The sequence below is a fragment of the Amblyomma mixtum genome, chromosome 3 (assembly GCF_055824585.1).
Source record: "Amblyomma mixtum isolate Tamu chromosome 3, ASM5582458v1, whole genome shotgun sequence".
In the NCBI taxonomy this organism is placed as follows: domain Eukaryota; kingdom Metazoa; phylum Arthropoda; class Arachnida; order Ixodida; family Ixodidae; genus Amblyomma; species Amblyomma mixtum.
The window spans coordinates 54,687,200-54,704,928 of record NC_143014.1 but is presented as its reverse complement, the minus strand read 5'-3'; the positions used below and the strand labels follow the sequence as shown (position 1 = coordinate 54,704,928).

At 53.0% G+C, this 17,729-nt stretch overlaps 1 protein-coding gene across 4 annotated transcripts in view; it reads left to right on the top strand.

Annotated features, from left to right (window-relative positions):
• The window catches only part of LOC149350234 (Krueppel-like factor 6), a 356,738-nt gene that overhangs the window by 216,588 nt on the left and 122,421 nt on the right, over positions 1-17,729 (top strand). The window contains exon 3 of one of the 4 annotated variants that reach the window (XM_089579217.1): positions 8,874-8,922. The exons of the other annotated variants lie outside the window; for them this stretch is intronic. Coding sequence (XP_089435343.1) covers positions 8,877-8,922 — 46 coding nt within the window. The 5' untranslated portion in view covers positions 8,874-8,876. The remainder of the gene's footprint in view (positions 1-8,873; positions 8,923-17,729) is intronic. 4 annotated transcript variants of the gene reach the window in all.

Sequence of the window (17,729 nt, the reverse complement as noted above, 5' to 3'; positions counted from 1 at the left end):
GCAGTCATCTCGCTCGGTGCTGCACGTGTTGTCCAAGAGAGTATAAACAAAACAAAAAAGAAAGGGAGTGAAAAGGCAGAAGAGGAGACAGGGCGCCAGGCGTTGAATTCTCTTTTAGCGTGGCGTTTTTCCCCCTCTCCGTGCTGTCTCGCGGGGTCTCGTCGGGCGATTCATGGGCGGGACGTACACGTGTTTACCGCCTCGAAGCGTTACCGTGTGATACAACCTGGAGGAGCGATAAACATTTCTCCGCGTGCCGTTGAGTTGCGCGTCCCCTGGCTAGCTGCGCGTCGGGAGTCGTAAAGGGCTTGACTGGAGCGTGATGCGCTCCATTACGAGCTCCGGACGCGTTGTCGAAGACGCCGCCGAGAGGCTCGTTTGAGGTGACGTCCGTCCCCAGGGTGCGTGTAAAGAGCGCGCTGTAAACGCGTGCACACGCGCGCTAAACAGCCGCGCCAGGTTCCTCCAAAGGGTGATCGGCGCCTCGGTGCGCAGCCACCCGACGATCGTGCAGCCAAGTGGTGGGCCCCTCGTTAGGGAGCTTCGCCGGCTCTCCCGGAGGGGAGGAAGATCTTTGACACGCAGTGCCGGTGGAAACCCTTTTGTTCCGTCGGGGCTGTAGCCGTGCGCTGTCGATGGAGCACGTTATTTCTCTTTGCGCACGCAGGGAGGAGGCCTAATCGATTCGATAAACGACTACTGAGCTTCGACTGAGAGGTAAAAAGACTCACGGGGCCAGTTGAGCTGGACTGCATGCTACAAAAGGAAAACGAAGGCATGATAATTGCCGGTAGACATTCATAGAGTTCAGTTTTCCTGCCGGTGTTTTGACGGTCTTTTCTTTGCTTGCCTTTGGATGGGATATTTTGTTGCATATTGTTTTAATGATAGCTGTTAGTTTACCGTTGGCCACAGCTGCTCACTAAGTGTCAAGAAAGTACGTTTTGTGGAGTATTTCCTGCTCCATGAAACGTTGACTGCCAGTCAGCCAACAGATGTTCTGTTGTGTACTTTCTACCTGTTTTGGGCTGATTTGTCTCGTGCTGGTAAAGAGTTAGTGGTTTTCTTCTTTATTTGTATTTCTTTGGTGATTTCTGGACTCCGGCACTTTTTTTCGCTTGAAATGATGTTAAGTAAAACGACGTAAATTGGCCACATGTAATGCGTTCTGTAATTTGGCCCTGTGTATCTTGAAATTATTTTGACCAGGTGCTATATTGCTCGGTCTCCGTAGGATGGAGCTAAAAGGGAAGCTAAAGGTGCGTTAAGCATTTTCTTTCGTAGCTTTTTCCAGTGCGACTCAAGCTTCTTCTCAACTTCGAATATTGTGTTTTATGAGTCGCAACGGGCAGCATCCGAGTCCCGACAGCATAGCGCCTGCCTGACACATGCGAGACTGCTCTGCAGTAGGGCAGGCATCAAAGCTGGCAAAGTACAAACTATGCGAAGCTCCAGGCGGCTTTGCATTCGTTGGACTGGAAAGTGGCCCCGCACCGAGTGTATCGCTTAGCGCGCCGTTCGTTCTCTGAGCTGTCCTGGCTTGAGCTCGTTCGAATCTGCCGAGGCCCTCCAGAGCCGGCGGGGCCAACGCCGATGCGACAGGCTGTCTCGCGCAGAGAAAAGCGCGCCCGCGCAGATGCCGACGGGGCCATTTGCTCGGCCAGATATCATTTTTCCATTCGACTGGCGATGCGATTTTCTAGGCATCGATTTCCATATCGAGAGAGTCATCCGCTGCTGGGCGTCTTACGCTCCCTCTCTGGAAACGGGGGCGGGGTCTCTCCTCCGCGAGGGAGCGCACAGGCGCAATGTTGCGCTTATTTACCAACGAAAGACGCCGCTCCGGAGGTCGGCAGAGCGGGGCCGTGTGACGTCGAGGAGAGCGTCGTCGTTTCGGGAGTTTTTGCGGAGGAGTAATAGGTGAAAGAGGGGGGGGGGGGGGGGGAATGAAGAAGAAGAAGGCGGGCCGAGTTGAACGCCTCGGGGCGACTGTCTCCCGCCGGGCGAGGGGCTATTTGTCCCCCCCCGCGACGCTTTTGTTTGACGGCAGCTGCCGGAGATATTTTCATTCGGAATGGACGCCAGTTGGCCCGAAAGCCCCCAGCCGGGCATCGTCTGCAGCGGCAGTCTGCCTCTGTTTACGGCCGCCCCGAGTGTTTTCTTGCTTCTAGCAGCGGCCACCAGTGTCGCCCGAGCGCCGCCTTTTGTTTTTTGCGCGGCGACCCCGGCGCAGTGGGCGATTTATTCCGCGAGCATTAAGAAGTTATGCGCATGAGGAGGACCGAGGCCGTTCTGCCCCTCCCGCCCCTCTTCCCGTTTCCTCGTGCGGCAGTGCATAAATGCTGATGCAAACTAGGGTCTGCCTCGAACCGGCGGCGGCACATTCAATTTCCAGAGCTCCGAGCAGAGGGGTGCCCGGGTCTGCGAGCCCCCGCTGCCGAAGCGGGCCCTGGGCGCCGCGAGCTGACGTGATAGTAATCCTAATTTCATTACGCCAGCCCCGCGCAGCCCGGCTCGGGCGAAAAGCACGGACACGGTCATTGCGGCGAAACCGATTAGAAAGTTTGAGGCCGCGTTTCACAAGGCGACGCTGCGAGCGTTGTGCGCGAGGGGAAGGATGGGAAGGGGGGAGCAGATTTTATAGCACGCCAATCCCGGAGTGCCTTTAACATCCGGCGGCGGCTGCTGGTCGCCACTGCGCTGTAGTTTGTGTTCTTGTTTTTTTGTCCCGTTGTTGGGATATTCATTTTCTTCCCCTTTTTTTGTCTTAATGACTGCCTGTCTTCGTCGTCTGCAGGCGAGCGTAGAGCGCCGGGGCCGGCGACGCCAGCTGTATAACGGCCGCAGAGAGATAAACGGTTTTCATGAGCCAAGAGCGAACTCTCGTGTTCTGTCTGAACGCTTTTCTTTTCCTTGCGCGCTTCGAAAGGCACTGAAGGACAAGCTGCGGCCCGGTACATGAAGCGGTTCCGTCCTTTACTACGAGCGCGATTGCGACACACTTGGTGTGCTCGATATCAGATGTAGTTTGTCCTCAATCGCTGTGTCGCAATACGTACAAAGAGCCTGTCCGTCGATAAACTGCTTTAAACCACCGGCAGTGGGTAAAAATAAAATCACAACCGACAAGCTGTGCAGCGCCGCGAGTCCTTCCTTATGCTGCAGTTCTCAACCTCTCGTTCGAGAAGGAGCTGAGAACACACTCGAGGCCCTTCGCACAGCGGCGTGTGGGTGTAGCGTGTGTTGGAACCGGTGGGAGTATACGGCGGCCTGGGCGAGTCGAGAGAGCATGAATGCAAACACCTCTTCTATCGACTTAGCGAGAAAACAGGATTACGCTGTCGCCACCCCGCGCAGTGTGCCGGGCTCCCGAGGGAGAGAGAGAGAGGCCAAGCCGCGCAGGCACGGCGCCTAATCTGCGTTTAGTTTTGTGCTATCGGCATCTTTAGAGGCGGCTGATCCGCGCGTACACTGTTTCGGCGGCCGACCCCACTGCGCGGACACCGTGGCTCCTGGTTTTCTCGATCCCTTTGGCTCGGTTATCGTTCTTTTTTTCTCTTTTATCCCGATTAGATTCTGCGGCGGCTCTCTTAACTGCCTTTTCATTGAAATAAATGGCCGCTACCGGGAGGTGCCGGGGAAGCGGTGCAATCTCTGCGGGGCTTTAAAATGAATCGAACTGTGGCCGAAACGCCTGCTTCCTCTTGGTGTCTCCTCTGGAACATTGCGAGTCTCCTTGCGGGCCTGTTTGCGCTCTTCCCTTTCCTGCGTCTTCTCGCCCGCGCGTGCTCGCTCCGCAAGGCGCCGGTTGGACGCTCTCTGCTTTTGTTTATGATCGAGTCTGTCGGCGAGGTTAGTAAACTTCGGCACACGACGCGCTGTTCGGCAATTCCTCCTCCACGTGTCGATTTGTAGCTCTTCTTCCTTACCCGCTAAGTTAGAAACGATCGCTCGACGTGCTCCGATAACGCGGCACAGCTCGAATCGGCTTGCTTCTCGGGAGGTTTCCGCCAGATGGGGCTCGGTCGGGAGCTAGCTCTGCGATAGGGGAAAAAGCCAGCAGTTCATCCGGTGACAAGTCGGCCAATATGTGCTGCAAATGCAATAAAAACGCATCCGGCTGAATACAACAGCCTTACCTGATGCAGCATGATTAGAAAGACAGAGGCGGACGTGGATTTAATATCTGCTGTGGCCGTGATGTCATTCGTTTTTGTACCGCCCACGAGCCTATCTATTGTGGAAATTACCATATGTGCGGTGGTACAAAAAAAAAAAAAAACATGATACGGTTGTGGCAGTGCAATGAAAAATTTGCCGACAGCTGGGGCACAACTGGAACGCAGCAATGTCAGCTGTCGGAAACGCCTCTTGCAGCGGACAGTGGAGTGCCGATGGCAATGCCGTGAAGTCGTAACGAAGCCACTGACGATCACACACTGGGCAACCAAAGTGCCGGAATAGCTTGTGCAATGCCTTCGCGGCTTCTTTTAGCTTTCGCTTACCGGTGCAGCCTCCTGGCGTCGGCTTGTGCAGCGCACGCAGTACACATAGGTTCTGGCTCTGGACCAGCCTAGCCTTGTCAGCTTCAGCGGCACGCAATGCAGGCTTCTGACACATTGACCTGGCATTCTGCTTGCACAAAGTGCGGGGTCCTCACGGGGTCCTCACGGGGTCCTCACGTCTTTTGCTGGGCCACATTAGATGGTCGCAAATTCGAATTGACACCCCCCAAATTTTTCTTTATTTGTTAGTTGCTTTCTACCTGACAAGCGACTGAAACAAATTAACCGTCTGTAAATTTCTTCGTTGGCAGTTAATTTTTGCGCGTGCAAGCCCGCGCCTCGTCGCTGTGCTTCAGTGGTCACGGCGTTCGGCTACGAAGCACCATGTCGCGGGATCGAATACCTGCCGCGGCGGCCGCATCTTCGATGGAAGCGAAACGCTGAAGAGGCCGTGTATTGTGCGAGGTGCAGTGGTCGAAGTTAATCCGGAGCCCTCCACTCTAAACAATCCGGCCGTGTTGGTTTGACGCTGGTGTTGTCTTTCTATCTTCTTTTGTCCTCGCCTTGATGCCACCAGGGGGCCTAAATGCGTCGTCGCTCATAAAATTCGCCCAACGGCTGGAGGGTAGTGACGTCACCAGACGGGAAAATTCAGATTTGCTGGAGAGAAGTGACGTCACAGACGGGAACATTCCCATTGGCTGGAGGGAAGTGACGTCAACAGACGGGAACATTCCCATTGGCTGGAGGGAAGTGACGTCAACAGACGGCAACATTCCCATTGGCTGGAGCGAGGTGACATCACTAAAGAAGTGACGCATAAGACAGAATGTGACTTCTTTTCCCTTAAGGGCATCAACAACTGCTAGTGGAATCGCATTGCCAACACGTAATGGAATTAGTGTCCCTGTGAATTTTCTTTTTTTCGCGCCGATTCACAACGGAACTGAACCAGCTTGCCCATATTTCTGTTCCATGAGCCACCTCGGTGGGTCCCCGAAAACAAGAACAGCTTTCAAAAGTGCTGCTTGCGTATACGTCGTTCCTTCCTTCATTTATTTGTTTTTCAGTACAGTCCTTTGTTATTAAGCGAGAAACTATGGGACTCAACGTTGCGGCGGCAGTTTTAAGCGTCTGCGCTGAGTTCACTCATCCTCTTGCCCTGCGTATTTTCTGCCGGACGAGAAGTCCCGGAAAATGCGCTTATTTATTATTATTTTTATTTTTGTGTTCTCTGCCACTAAATATATATGTTTCCTGGCCGAGCGTGTCGGCCTATGCAGGCGCGGCCCTTCGTTCTGGAAGAGCAAGATTAAGCTTCCGGAGGGCAGCAAAAAGCGCAGCGTAATTTAATTAGCCCCGTAGAGGCATTGTGCATCTTTGCTTTCCGCACTCTTCGTTAGCGCATCACGCCTGCTTTGGGATCGCCCCATGCGCATAGGAGGACGCCTGCATTCGATGCACACCCGCTGGATGTAGGGGGGTGAACGACCGGCAGCTGCGTCATATGCCTTCCTGCTGCGGATATAGTATAGAGGCGAATGCAGTTTGCGATGCACCGCGCTTCGCTAGTCTCGCTGTTCATGTAATATGCACACCGGCCGACATAATCTGGCTCATTGTGCTTATTGAAGGCGGAAGAAGCTACGCGATCGCCTGATTTGTCCGCCTTGTTTGTATGTGTTTTTTTTTCTTTTGCATTTTCTCGTGTCTTTTGGTTTGGCGTGCGTACGTCGGCTTGCGCCGCTGCTTTATGATCGCTGCCCAGCAGGGTACAAAAAAAGTTTCGGGGTTGATGTAGTTGCTACTCAGATATTTCCACACCTTTTGGTTTCATATATTTTCCCATTCCTTGCGCTACGTGAGATCGCGCAGCGAGTTCGTGGGCATTTGTTTCGTGTGTTTGATATCTGGGGATGCATCATTGTACTATGCGGTGCCCAAAATTTTGCTGTAACTCTATTGTTCATTCATCCCCCCCCCCCCCTCCTCCTTTTCTCTGCTGTCGCAGAGTAGTCTACAAGTATACGTCGCCGGGAACACACCGCCAGCCTTATTCCGTATATAGTATAGGATACAACTCTAGAACGCAGCAGCGAATACCCGTCAGAGCACTCCATACAGCCAGTGGCGTCGACCGATTGTCGTGACCTCGCGGTTAATCCCATTTCACGGAGGTATACCGCTTACAAGTCACCTGCGATCTCACGCTAGGGGATTAACCGCGACGTCATGAGAACCGGCCGGCGCCATTTCCTTGGGGGGGGGGGTATCCTTTGAGGGGCATTCGCCGCTTCGTTCTTGGGCTGTGACCGACTTTAAATCAGCTAACACGCACATTTAGTCCGCTTTTGGCAGTCTCAATCTAAAGCTCGACGACATCTTTACGCGCGGTGCCGTTTCGTTTAAGCGCTGGAGGCACACGTTGCCAGCACGCGCGTGTGCAAGTTACCCACTTTGGCAGCTGTTCTTTATCGAAGACAAATGAGCGTGGACGATTACCGCGGTCGTGTCCCTCGCTGAACCCCCCCCCCCCCCCCCCCCCCTTCCGTATACTTCGTATCTGGCGGAAACCGCGCCCTCTGCATTGTGGAGATCACACTGAGGCGTGCAGTGTTCCTGCGCTCATTTCGGGTGGCGACGTCTGAGTCCAGGAGCCTTCAAGCGCCGCTTCAGCGTGGTGGAAAGGGGTCCGCGTGGCATCCAAAGCAAGCCCGGGTATTCACTGCGCTAGAAAGAGGCTAAAGCTCCAACGACGCGCGCGTAAAAACCGCCGTCTCTGGCGCGTCATGAACGCCGTCGTCGGCCAGGCGTGCGCGGCAGTGGTTCGCACGCGAGCCCCGCCGTGTTTGGCTGTCCAGCGAGACGGCGCTAACGCTATAGCTACGGCTCGGGCCGCGAGGAGAACGCGGAGGGCTAAGCCTTCCCCTCATCTCGGGTGTTTGTGCTGCGCGTCAGACGGCACGGGTTGTTTGCCTGCAGTGGCCGTGTGCGGGAGCGTGCCAATTTCCACGCTGCATTTTTTCCCCCTTTATTCTCTTATTCTTCCCCCCCGCACCGGGTCCAGCTCGCTCGCGGCTCCGACGCCTTTCCGAAGCCCGCGAGGCTTCTTTATTTCTTCTCCATTTTTATCTCTGCTCGAGTTCTCGTTCGCGGGACAGCACTCGCGAGCGTCATTACGTTGTCAGGAGGGCCATTTTCGTGCGCTCCGTCTCCTAATGACTGCGGCTTTCTCGAGGAGTTTTCGGGGCGCGCTAGTATTTACTGCTCTGCAACCGCGGGGCCTGACCGCGTGACAAGCCAGTTCTCTGAATAACACGTAGCATTTCTGCTTGCATGGCTTTTCTCTTTCACCTGTTTCCGTTGCGCCGCATTGAAATAGCCGAGTACAACGTGCGGTGTGCACAATAATGGACTGCACGCTGGAAGCAGCGCAAGCCGGATCGTTGACTTCTTTCTGGGGTGCAGCTTTCCCGAAATCGAGTGTAGAAGTACGGCTGATACTGTGAACCGACAACGAATTGAACCTTGATCGCTTACGGTATGAGCGGGGCATGATAGCGCTTATCCAGATAGCGAGAGAGCGATACTGACAAGAGTGTGTTTGATAACAACCGGAATAAGCGCTGAAACACGCCTGTTGTGCAAGTTTGTGCGTAAAGATAATGCGGCCTTATTTTCAGCTGGCCGCACGGGCAGGTCATTCTGTGCAAATGAATGGAACCTACAAGGACACATCGGGCGAAACTTGTGTTTGTGGTATGTGGGGTTTGATGTCCCGAAGCGACTCATGGGCAATGAGAGACGCAGCAGTGGGGGGCTCTGGATTAATTTCGACCACCTGGGGTTTTTAAACGTGCGCCGGCAATGCACAGCACACGGGCGTTTTCGCATTTCGTCCCCATCGAAAATCGGCCGCCGCGGCCGGGATCAGTTTGGGGTAAAACTCGCTTACTTGAACAAAGCGTAATAACTGAAAAATTAGAGGCTAAACGTTGACTGACCTTTTCTAAGCTGCACACGAGTGCATGCCTCGCTTGACATCTCCACCCACTTCGTAAATCCACACACCTATAAAGAAATTCGCTTAGTAAAACACGTTGCGGAGCTAGTTGGTGATGCATTTTATTTTCTTGAAATTTAAACAGGACCCGTCCTGTCATGTCTATCTGTGTATTCGTCTGAAAATGTAGCGCTGTTTAAATTTCTATAAAGAAATTGTATTACAAAAAGGAATTGTTTGTTTTCTCTTATCGCGCCATTCGTGTCGCCAGCTTTATCGTCACTTTGTGCGCTGGGGAAGTTGGTGGAGCCCACCAGCGAAGCACAGCTACTAATTATGTTTACTCGTTTTTTGCCTCTTTGCAGGTAATGTGTCATCTCTCCTTGTCAATTTTCACGTTGCAAGATTTTCCAGGTAAAGCCTTTTTTTTTTTTTTTTTTTGCTCAGCTGCGCTTCTAAAAACCGTGAATTCTTATTCGAATTTAGGAACTATCATTTTGCGCCGAAATAACGAAATTACGTGTACTCTACCAAAAAGTGCTAAAGGCGGCACTTCTGGCGCATGTTCACTTTGCTATCGAGATAATTCGCATATCTCTGCGGGATAATTTTCCGGGCTTTGCATGCTGAAAAGAAAGGTGAAACACATTGCTTCATGGTTGCAGCGGAGCTTTGAAACGTGTGTAGGCGTTAATTGAACTAGTTTTTTCGCTTGGTTCAGGAAAACGTTGTGAGTGACGCATAGAAAAATAAATATATCGTGGCTGCGATGCAACAGGTGCAGTTTTAGGGACCGGTGTTAACGCATTCGTTGACGTGGCTTGTGTGCGTCGTTGCTGTGATGCAAAGTCCGACCGGAGACCTAAAGCAGTCTCTCTGCTTCTTGGGCCTCGCCTAGCCTCCGAGATATTCGTTGAGGAAAAAATAAATAAATAAAGTGCTGTTCGCGTCGTCACCATAACGCGCATAACTGAGCCGCCAGCGTGGAACCAGCGCGTGCATGCTGTCCGGTCGTGTTTCAAAATTACGATCTAGCCTGAATGGCCCACATCTTTTATTTCGACAAAACCATCCTTTCGTGTCGTTTCACCACGAAGTAGGCTCCGACTTTAAGTATGTTGTTACTGCAAGTGTTTTGTCAAAGCTCAGGCTCAGTTTAACGCTGTTAGAAGAAACAGTGTTATGAAAAGCCGGCGTATTGAAGCCAATAATGACGTTGAGTCAGAAGTGTTCTAGCATTGGTACGACGGTAGACTGCATTCTGGTAGCGTTTTCCGCAAGCTTGGTGAGTCTGGAGACTGGCGTCTTTTCTTGGCCTGGCCGAGATAGGGCTTCGTTCCACTGGGGGACTTTTGAGCGTTGCAACGTAAATCGTCGTTTATAATTGAGGTGGTAGCTTTCTTTTTTCGTGTAATACGTAAGTCACCGGATTAACGTCGCTAGGCGAAGAGTAACGCTGAAGTGGGAGTAGGGGTACCATGGCCTGGGGCTTAGCTGGTAGTGCCCGACTGCTACCAAAAAGAACGCTACGCGGTCAGGAGCACAACTGATAAGAACGGAACGTCTTCTTTGAGGCGCAGCTCTGAGGACATATTTCTGGGAACTTTGTGTTTGCCTTAATGGCTGCACCTGATGGCGAGACCCCGGCGACCCCGGTTGCTCGTGGCGGCCGCCACGGAATCGCGTTGGCACAGTCCCTTTGCGAAGAACTGGTGAATGCGGCCTTAGTTTGAATGGAAGACAGAGAGAAAACGTGAGGGCTACGTTGAAGCGATGTTGGGGAATTTCTGTCGCATCGGACGCCGGGGCGCATGCCTGCGCCGGGCTGGCCTTTCTGTCCGCCTTTGCTTTTTGGGTGTCCCTGCGCGGCTGACAGAGCAGGCTTAGCCGGCCCCACGAGGCGCGCGCTTCAACGCGCGGGCGAAGGCGGCGGCACGAGGACGAGCCTTTATCGGCGTTGCCCGCTTGGAATTCCGTTCTGCGGGAAGCGAAGTGACATCCTGGAAACGGATGACGGACGAGCGCGCGGCGCAAGCGTCCTTCCGCAGTGCCTGCGCTGGCAAGGGAGGCAGGGGGGGCGCCGCCGCCAACAATGCGCGCCGCTCGCGCGCGCTTCCTCCCCCGCTTTTCGCCAGAGCAGCGCGGCGCAGCACGCTTTCCGGGGCGCCGCACCAAGTTTGATAGGACGGGATAGGAGGCGCTGTCCTTGTTTCGGGCCCCCGACTTCGGGGCCTCACCGCGTCTTGCCCTTGCCCCTGGCTGTGTGGCTGTGCTCAGTTTCTGCCTCCTTCGAGTTCCCCTCAATTGTGCCCCGAGTGCTGGCGGCACGTGTGACCCGCTCGGGCCCCCTTTTCCGTTTCCTTACGTGCCGAGAAGCCGAGTGGGCTCCTGTTCGGAGCGAAGTGAACTGGGCGGCGAAAAGTTCAGACACACGAGCGGTAACTCGATAAAGGCGAATGTGCTACAAAAGCGTTTTCTGTATTCTGGTGCAGTGAAAGGCTTTTTCGGGTAAAGCGCTATTTCAAGAAAAGCGATTTCCGTTCGAACCAGGCTTTACCCTATGCGCTTGTACCTTGCGAGTGGAATCACTTTGCGTTATTGCGGGCTTTGTTTTCTGTTTTTCTTTCGTAACAGAAACCTTGTAAAGTGCTGCTTTAGAGCTTTGTGCCTGACATGAAGACCCAGGTTTAGCTGCAGCACGAACATGCCTAGCAGGCGAGCTGTGGTAAAAAAAAAAAGAGAAAGAAAAAAAGATGTGCGCATGTACATACGAGAAAATGCAGTACATGCTTCCTTTGTTATCGAAGTGGTCCGAGCGGACTTTAAAAGGCTCCTTATCGAGAAAAGGCGAGATAAAACGAAGACATACAGCGAATGTAATGGCTTCATTAGCGAACGCGAGGACAACGCAAATTAAAGTAGAAGCTTCCTTATCTCGAACGCATTATTCGACAAGTGAGAATAAATGGACGCCTCTATTGTTTTCGCTTCACTGCGCTCGTCTCTTAATTAATAGTGTCAGATCTTTTTGCTTCTCACGAAGTGATATGACTGGGAACGAAACACGTGCATTTTAAACATTCTGCAATTGATCCACTCCGGACTAAATAACATGGGGAAGGACACCACCTTGAGCCTGGCGCTGGATTCAAGATAGCCGGCAATGCCTCATGAATGCAAATTCTGCTTGATTGTCAACGAGGCAGTCAGTTAAAAACTTGAGTTAACAGGTGGAGATTATGCACCTGCGGACGTCCGCGTTTTGGAGTATGCGTATACGGACTTAACGCGTGCGTGAAAAAGAATTCGCACATGTGAAAGATCTTGGCTCCAACGTCGTGTTCAGCCAACCGCAAGGAGAGCGTAGAAAAAGACCGATGTCGGCACGCGCCAAGAATAACGGCTCAGCGTGTTGCGGCCTCTGTTCTGCACCGAATGGAACGAAGAAAAATAAATAAAAGACGGAGAAAGAAGAGGTGGCGGCACGAACGAAAAAGCAAGCGTCTCTCGGATGGCAGGTTTTCGTGACCGGATCCCGTGTCACGTCCCGGGGGCGCGACAACTTTGAGCCGACGGTGGTCAGAGGTGGGGAGCGAGGGAGGGGGTGGGTATGGAGCGTGCAGCCCAGCGCTGGTGCGGCGACAAACAAAGCACTCGATCCACGCGCGACGCACGGCCGGCCGCGATTCATTTCGAACTGGTATCGAGCGCGCAGAGCCCCGGGCCTGAACTCGTGGAGCCGGATGTCAGACTGCGGGTCGATAAGGGGTCGGCCAGACGCCGCGTGAGTAATGACCCGTGGAGCACTGCGGAGTGCGCGAGCAGCCCCGAGCCGATAGCCTTGGCGCCGGCCCGGCGACGCTTGACCCCGCCGCGCCTTCAGGTGCACCGGCTGCCGGTCGCGGCCGTGGGAGGAGGGACCTGCCGGCGCCCCTTTAATTGCGGGCATCCCTGCTCGTGCGTATGCAGCGAGGACAGGAGCGCCCGAGCTGGCGTCCGCGTTCGAAGCCTAGACGTATACCGCGCCAGGGACAATGACTCGACCGATGTTTGCTCCAAGAAACTCGCTGACCTGCAAGGAAGAAGGTTGCGGTCGACCTTACGCGGCGTTCAGTTAAAAAAATCGCCGCTGCCCTGCTGTAGTACACAGGTTTCACTGTCTAAATGTTAATCGTATAATAATGATCGCTGCAGCGGAGCTCGTTTTCACGCTGCAGTTGACGCACTGTGACAAAAGTTAATAGTGTCGTAAGTTCTGAGCGGTGTCAGGCAAGATGCCACAAGCATATTCCGACGTGTTTGGGTACGACACCAAGAACACGTAAATAAATGAAGCTGGCATGAGATCCGTGTCAATCCTGACGCATAACGTCAGCGGAATGTAGGAAACATGCAATATGCGTTGCACGTGCAGCAAAGACGGCGTATACTGAGTTAAAAAACTATGTAAAAAACAAAAGAAACGAAGCCTACTAAGCAGCGCGTCTTTGACCTGAATTTGTGGAGCGTGCAGTGGATGGTTTTTCTTTTTTGTGTAATTACTGCAGTGCAAGGCTGTCGAATGCCTGCTTGCGTATTTCTGGTGCCTTGTAAGCATCTCAGCGGACCTCTTCCGGCGACACCCAATACTTTCCTATCTCTCGGCGTCTGGCGTCTAAAACCGCCTGCGAGCCGACGCTCAGCAGCGGCGCGATACACCATGCCGGATGTGCACTTCGGAGAAGTTAACTATACGCCGGGTCTTAAGAAGAGGCACGTCTCTGAGACGTGTAGCGCATATAGCAGTCGGCTCGCTTCACTTTCGAAAGCAAGTATACTTGCCCTCAATTTTTATGTCGCATCTAGCAAGATCATGCGATAGAGGCCGCTTCATTAGTTATGTCACTGTCCTGAGCAACTTTTTTCTGTTTTATTATCTCACTCCGCGTGCCGTTTTACCCTCGAGAGTGCCACTTCGAGCCGCGCACTGGCATCATCCCAATTCCGTTCGATCGTCAACGAGACCTGAATGAACTCGTCCCCAATGCCTGGCGTATAAGTCAGGCGCAAGAAGCCAAGCGAGCTAAACAAGCTGCCCCGGATCGTCAATCACAGAGCCGGCTGTAGGAACGTTCTAGATTTAGCGTTTACGTAAGGGTAAAGGACTGCTTCCTTCGTGCGCTGCGAAGCATCGAGCCGCGCACGTATGTATAGCGTCATCGCTGCGTTGGCACGTATGTGCAAAGGGAGAAGAATTTCGCTTGCTATATAGCGGGGGGGAAGAAAACGAGGCGTAAGGCGTGAAGCCTCGTCGGCGCGTGTTTCCGTGGTCTTGTAGCGCGTTCGTCATACTTGGAACTGAAGGCTCTGCGCAATAAGCGGCGCGGCTCTGGGAGGCTCCGAGCAGATGGCCCAGTGTTGCAATGCGCGCATTAAGGGCATCTGCCTGTTTTAATTAGCGCGGCGTATGCGCTGCGCTAGCGGGCGCGGCGTCGTACAGCGCGCCTACAACGAGTTATATTTCTTTGGCCTCTGAAAGGGACTTCTATCTCGAGCGTCAAGTCGCGCTCTTCTTGGTTGTGAAGTTATGAGCGTGCATAACTATGGACCCGCGTCTTGGCGGTTTATGTAAGTCGCCGCTGTCCTCTCGCCTGTTTATCTTGCGAATGAATGCGATGTTAGTGTCTAAAGTGGTGGGGTGTCGCGTGCAACTCCCTTCGACGCTTAAGTACTAGCAGTTAAACGACGAAGTTATGTAGCGTAAACAGGGGGGGGGGGGGGGGGGGGGTTAGCCTTGCTAACACAAGCCAAAAGCCAAAGCAGTACTCGAAGTCATGTTCATGAGTGCGGTTGTCTTCAAAGTAGCTACGTTGTTGGATCGGGCATGTGTTGCGACACTGCGACTGTGTGTGCGTTTATTTACCAGGCAGATCGAAACCGTACCGCGACCAGTGGTTGAGAAATCCTGCCAAATAATCTGTACAGTTGAGTCCCTTGTCCAAGTTATGGGCTTCATGTAACGGAGCGCTTTTCTGTTACGAGCGAAGCCATGTTTTGACGGTCGGCATTGGTGGGGTAGCCGCGAAGAAGCGCGCATTACCCGCGCAATACAGGATCGATGCGAGCAACGCGGTCGATGTTCGTGTCAGTTACTGCAAGTACCTATATATATACGCGAGTGCTATAGCACCCCCATCATCGAGCCAAAATAGAACTGGCCTGGTCCTGGGCGAAGAAGCACATTTCAAACTCTACGAAACTTCGCATCTGGAGAGAGGGCGTCGAAAAATCGGTACAATTCCTCGCCACTGCTTTCTTTTTTCTTCCCTTTTATCGGTCCTCCTCTCTTTCTCTCCCTCTGTCTCTTTTTTTGAAGGCTTCCTCGCCGTCGCTGTTTCGCGTAACACTGCAGCGCACTGTCCACATTTCGTTATTAGATTCGCTGAACTATTGGCGAGTGCAAACTTCCATCGATGTTCCTCTTACCGGAGCACGTCGACAAACTGACTTTCATTGTCTTGCTTTTCCGCTCATTTGGGCCGGCTTTCACGCTCAAGACTCTCTCGACAGCGGCCGCTTGTCCTCACGTGCAAACAAGCGGGGTTTAAGGGCGGAAAAACTGTACATATATGAGATGAAAGAAAGAAAGAAAGAAAGAAAGAAAGAAAGAAAGAAAGAAAGAAAGAAAGAAAGAAAGAAAGAAAGAAAGAAAGAAAGAAAGAAAGAAAGAAAGAAAGAGGAGGAAAGAAAGGAAGAAGAGAAAGTGTTCCTGAGCTCACCGTGCAGGCTCCTTGTGGGATGTTCTTTTAAAACTCCCCGCATTTGTTGTCCCGGCGCTCGGTCCCCCCTGTTTGCAAATATCGCATTGGTATTCATTATGCGTCTCTCAGTTGAGCGCAGGTCCGTGCGGCGTGCGCTAAGTGTGGAATCGCGCGAGCGCAAAAGAAAGAGGCGCATGTAATAAGTCCCTCCTTGTATGGAAATAACATATACACGCACGCACGTGGGAAGAATCCCCCGTTTTGCTCCTTTTTTTCTTCTTCTCCTTCCTCCGGTGCGGAACAAACTGCGTCGGTGCGCGGTGCACGCAGAGGCGGCGGGCGGTTCGGGGAAAGCGGGTACCGCTTGTGTTCATGGTCGATGTCGTCTTCTTTGGCTCCAAGTACGTTCCGCTGCTGCTGCTGCGTCTCCTGGCTTCGCCGCGTTCGGTTAGCGGCGCAGAATTTCGCTCCGCTTCGGGTCTTTAAGCAGCCACCGACTCGGATTCCGGTTTCTTGCGAAGCTGGAACAAAGGCGCATTTTGTCGTGAAGGGGGGAACCTCCACAGAGGGGCAGCCAGTATATGTGGCCGCTTTTTTTCCCCCACAGGATGCATTTAATATATATATATAACTTTCTCGCGTGTTTACGATGCGATCGGCGGAGGCGAAGAAAGCTGCTATCTGCCCATCTGACGTTCGTGACTTTTTGTCGTCTGACTTTTTGTCGTCTTAGAGATGCAACAGGATAGTTAAACGGGCGAGTTGGTGATACATTATGCAAAAAACAGCGCGAACAAACGGGGACGAGACGAAGAATACACAGGAACAAGCGCTGTTCCTGTGTATTCTTCGTCTCGTCCCCGTTTGTTCGCGCTGTTTTTTGCATAATAGAGATGCAGTCTTTCCGAAACATTCGACTGAGAAGCGGCATACGAAAGGGGCAGAGGGCTCGCTTGTTTTCTGACAGTAGGTCGTTTCTTAAGCAACATATCCGTCATTTGATATATATTACTACTTTGTGTCACCGACCGCTTTCGTACGCGCGAAAAAGAAAGAGGGGGGGGGGGGGGGGATGAACCAAGTTCAACGCTTGCGCTGAACTCGTTTACTTAAATTTAGCTCACTCAATTTAAGTTCATCACGAATGTCAAGAACGTTTGCCTGCATCGGAATGCACTGCGCTTGCATAATCCTGGTTTGCGCGGCTCAGCATCTGTAACGCTGTGCGTTGAATGCGAGAATTCCCGGCTATACGGGAATCGGTGCATTCGCGCCAGCGTTTCCCAGCTGCCCCGCTGCACGCCTGGCCTTCGGCGAAACCGCGTTGCGAACAAGAGTCAGCTGTGTACGCAAGTAGCCAAAGTGCGAGCCCGCATATCTTAGCGGCAGCGATAATTGGCTGTGCGGCGAAGTGCCGTTGTTATAGCAGGCACCTTTTTTCCTTTAGGAGCGTCGTGTGGGCAAACATATGACGCGAATAGCCCCTCTATTTTTCTTTGCCTGTTTTTACGCTGCTCCCAGCGTTTCTTCCTTTGCGCGTGTGTATGCGCGCGTGCGTATGTTTGAAGCGAGCAATCCATATTAGCCGAGTCTAGACTAACGAGGCCGCTCGACGCACGTCTCGGTCGCCTTGCGGAGCAGCAGCAGTTATGCTGGCCTGCGAAGCTCGTTAGGTCGGCCTCACTTGTTCTGCGGGAGGCCTCGGAACGCTTTCTTGGGAATTACGCGAGCAGCCGTCGCCTTTCCTTCCCCTTTGCCGTGACCACCCCTTTTTTTGTTTCTTTTTCCTTCTTTGCGCCTGTCTCTCGGTGCATGTGTCCGGAAATGCATGTGCGGGAGGGAACCATTTAAATGTAAAACGATCCTCCTCCCAGGAGTGTCCTCCGTCAAAAGGCTGTGCCGTCATTGCGACTCAAAACCGCCGCCCGGGCTTTCAAAGTGTACGCCGCGATTTGCCGATTTTTGTCCCGGCCGGAGATCTCCATTGTGCTCGGCGGCGGCGGCCCTTCACTATCTGCCCGTTCGAGATCTTGTAAAGTAGACTCGCAATTTGTCCTCGAGGCGTGCGCGTTCCGCTTCGGGACGAGGCTTTGTGCTTCCCTTTGAGATTTAAGTGGTGCGCGTCAAGCCCCGCGTTCGGGTTCGCCTCGGACGCTCATTTCTCCGCTCTGTTTCTGTATATATTTTTCCGGCCCTAGATATGTCGGCGACAATGCGACGCGATGCGTCATTTGTGTCGATTCTTGCAGGAAGCGCTGTCGTCCTGGCATCGGCAGACGGGCTGATCCGCCTTTTCTTTGCAGGGATGCATAGCTGAGAAGTTCGCCGATTATCGAGAGCGACAATCGCATTTAAACGAGGCGAGCTCCAATGTGGCTTTCAAGTTTGGAGCCCGCCAGAGTGCAGGTCTGAGAAAAGTGTTAGATTTACCGCGGTCGTTGAAGCTCCCGCTACAAGCAGAAACCTCAGCCGTACCAGAAT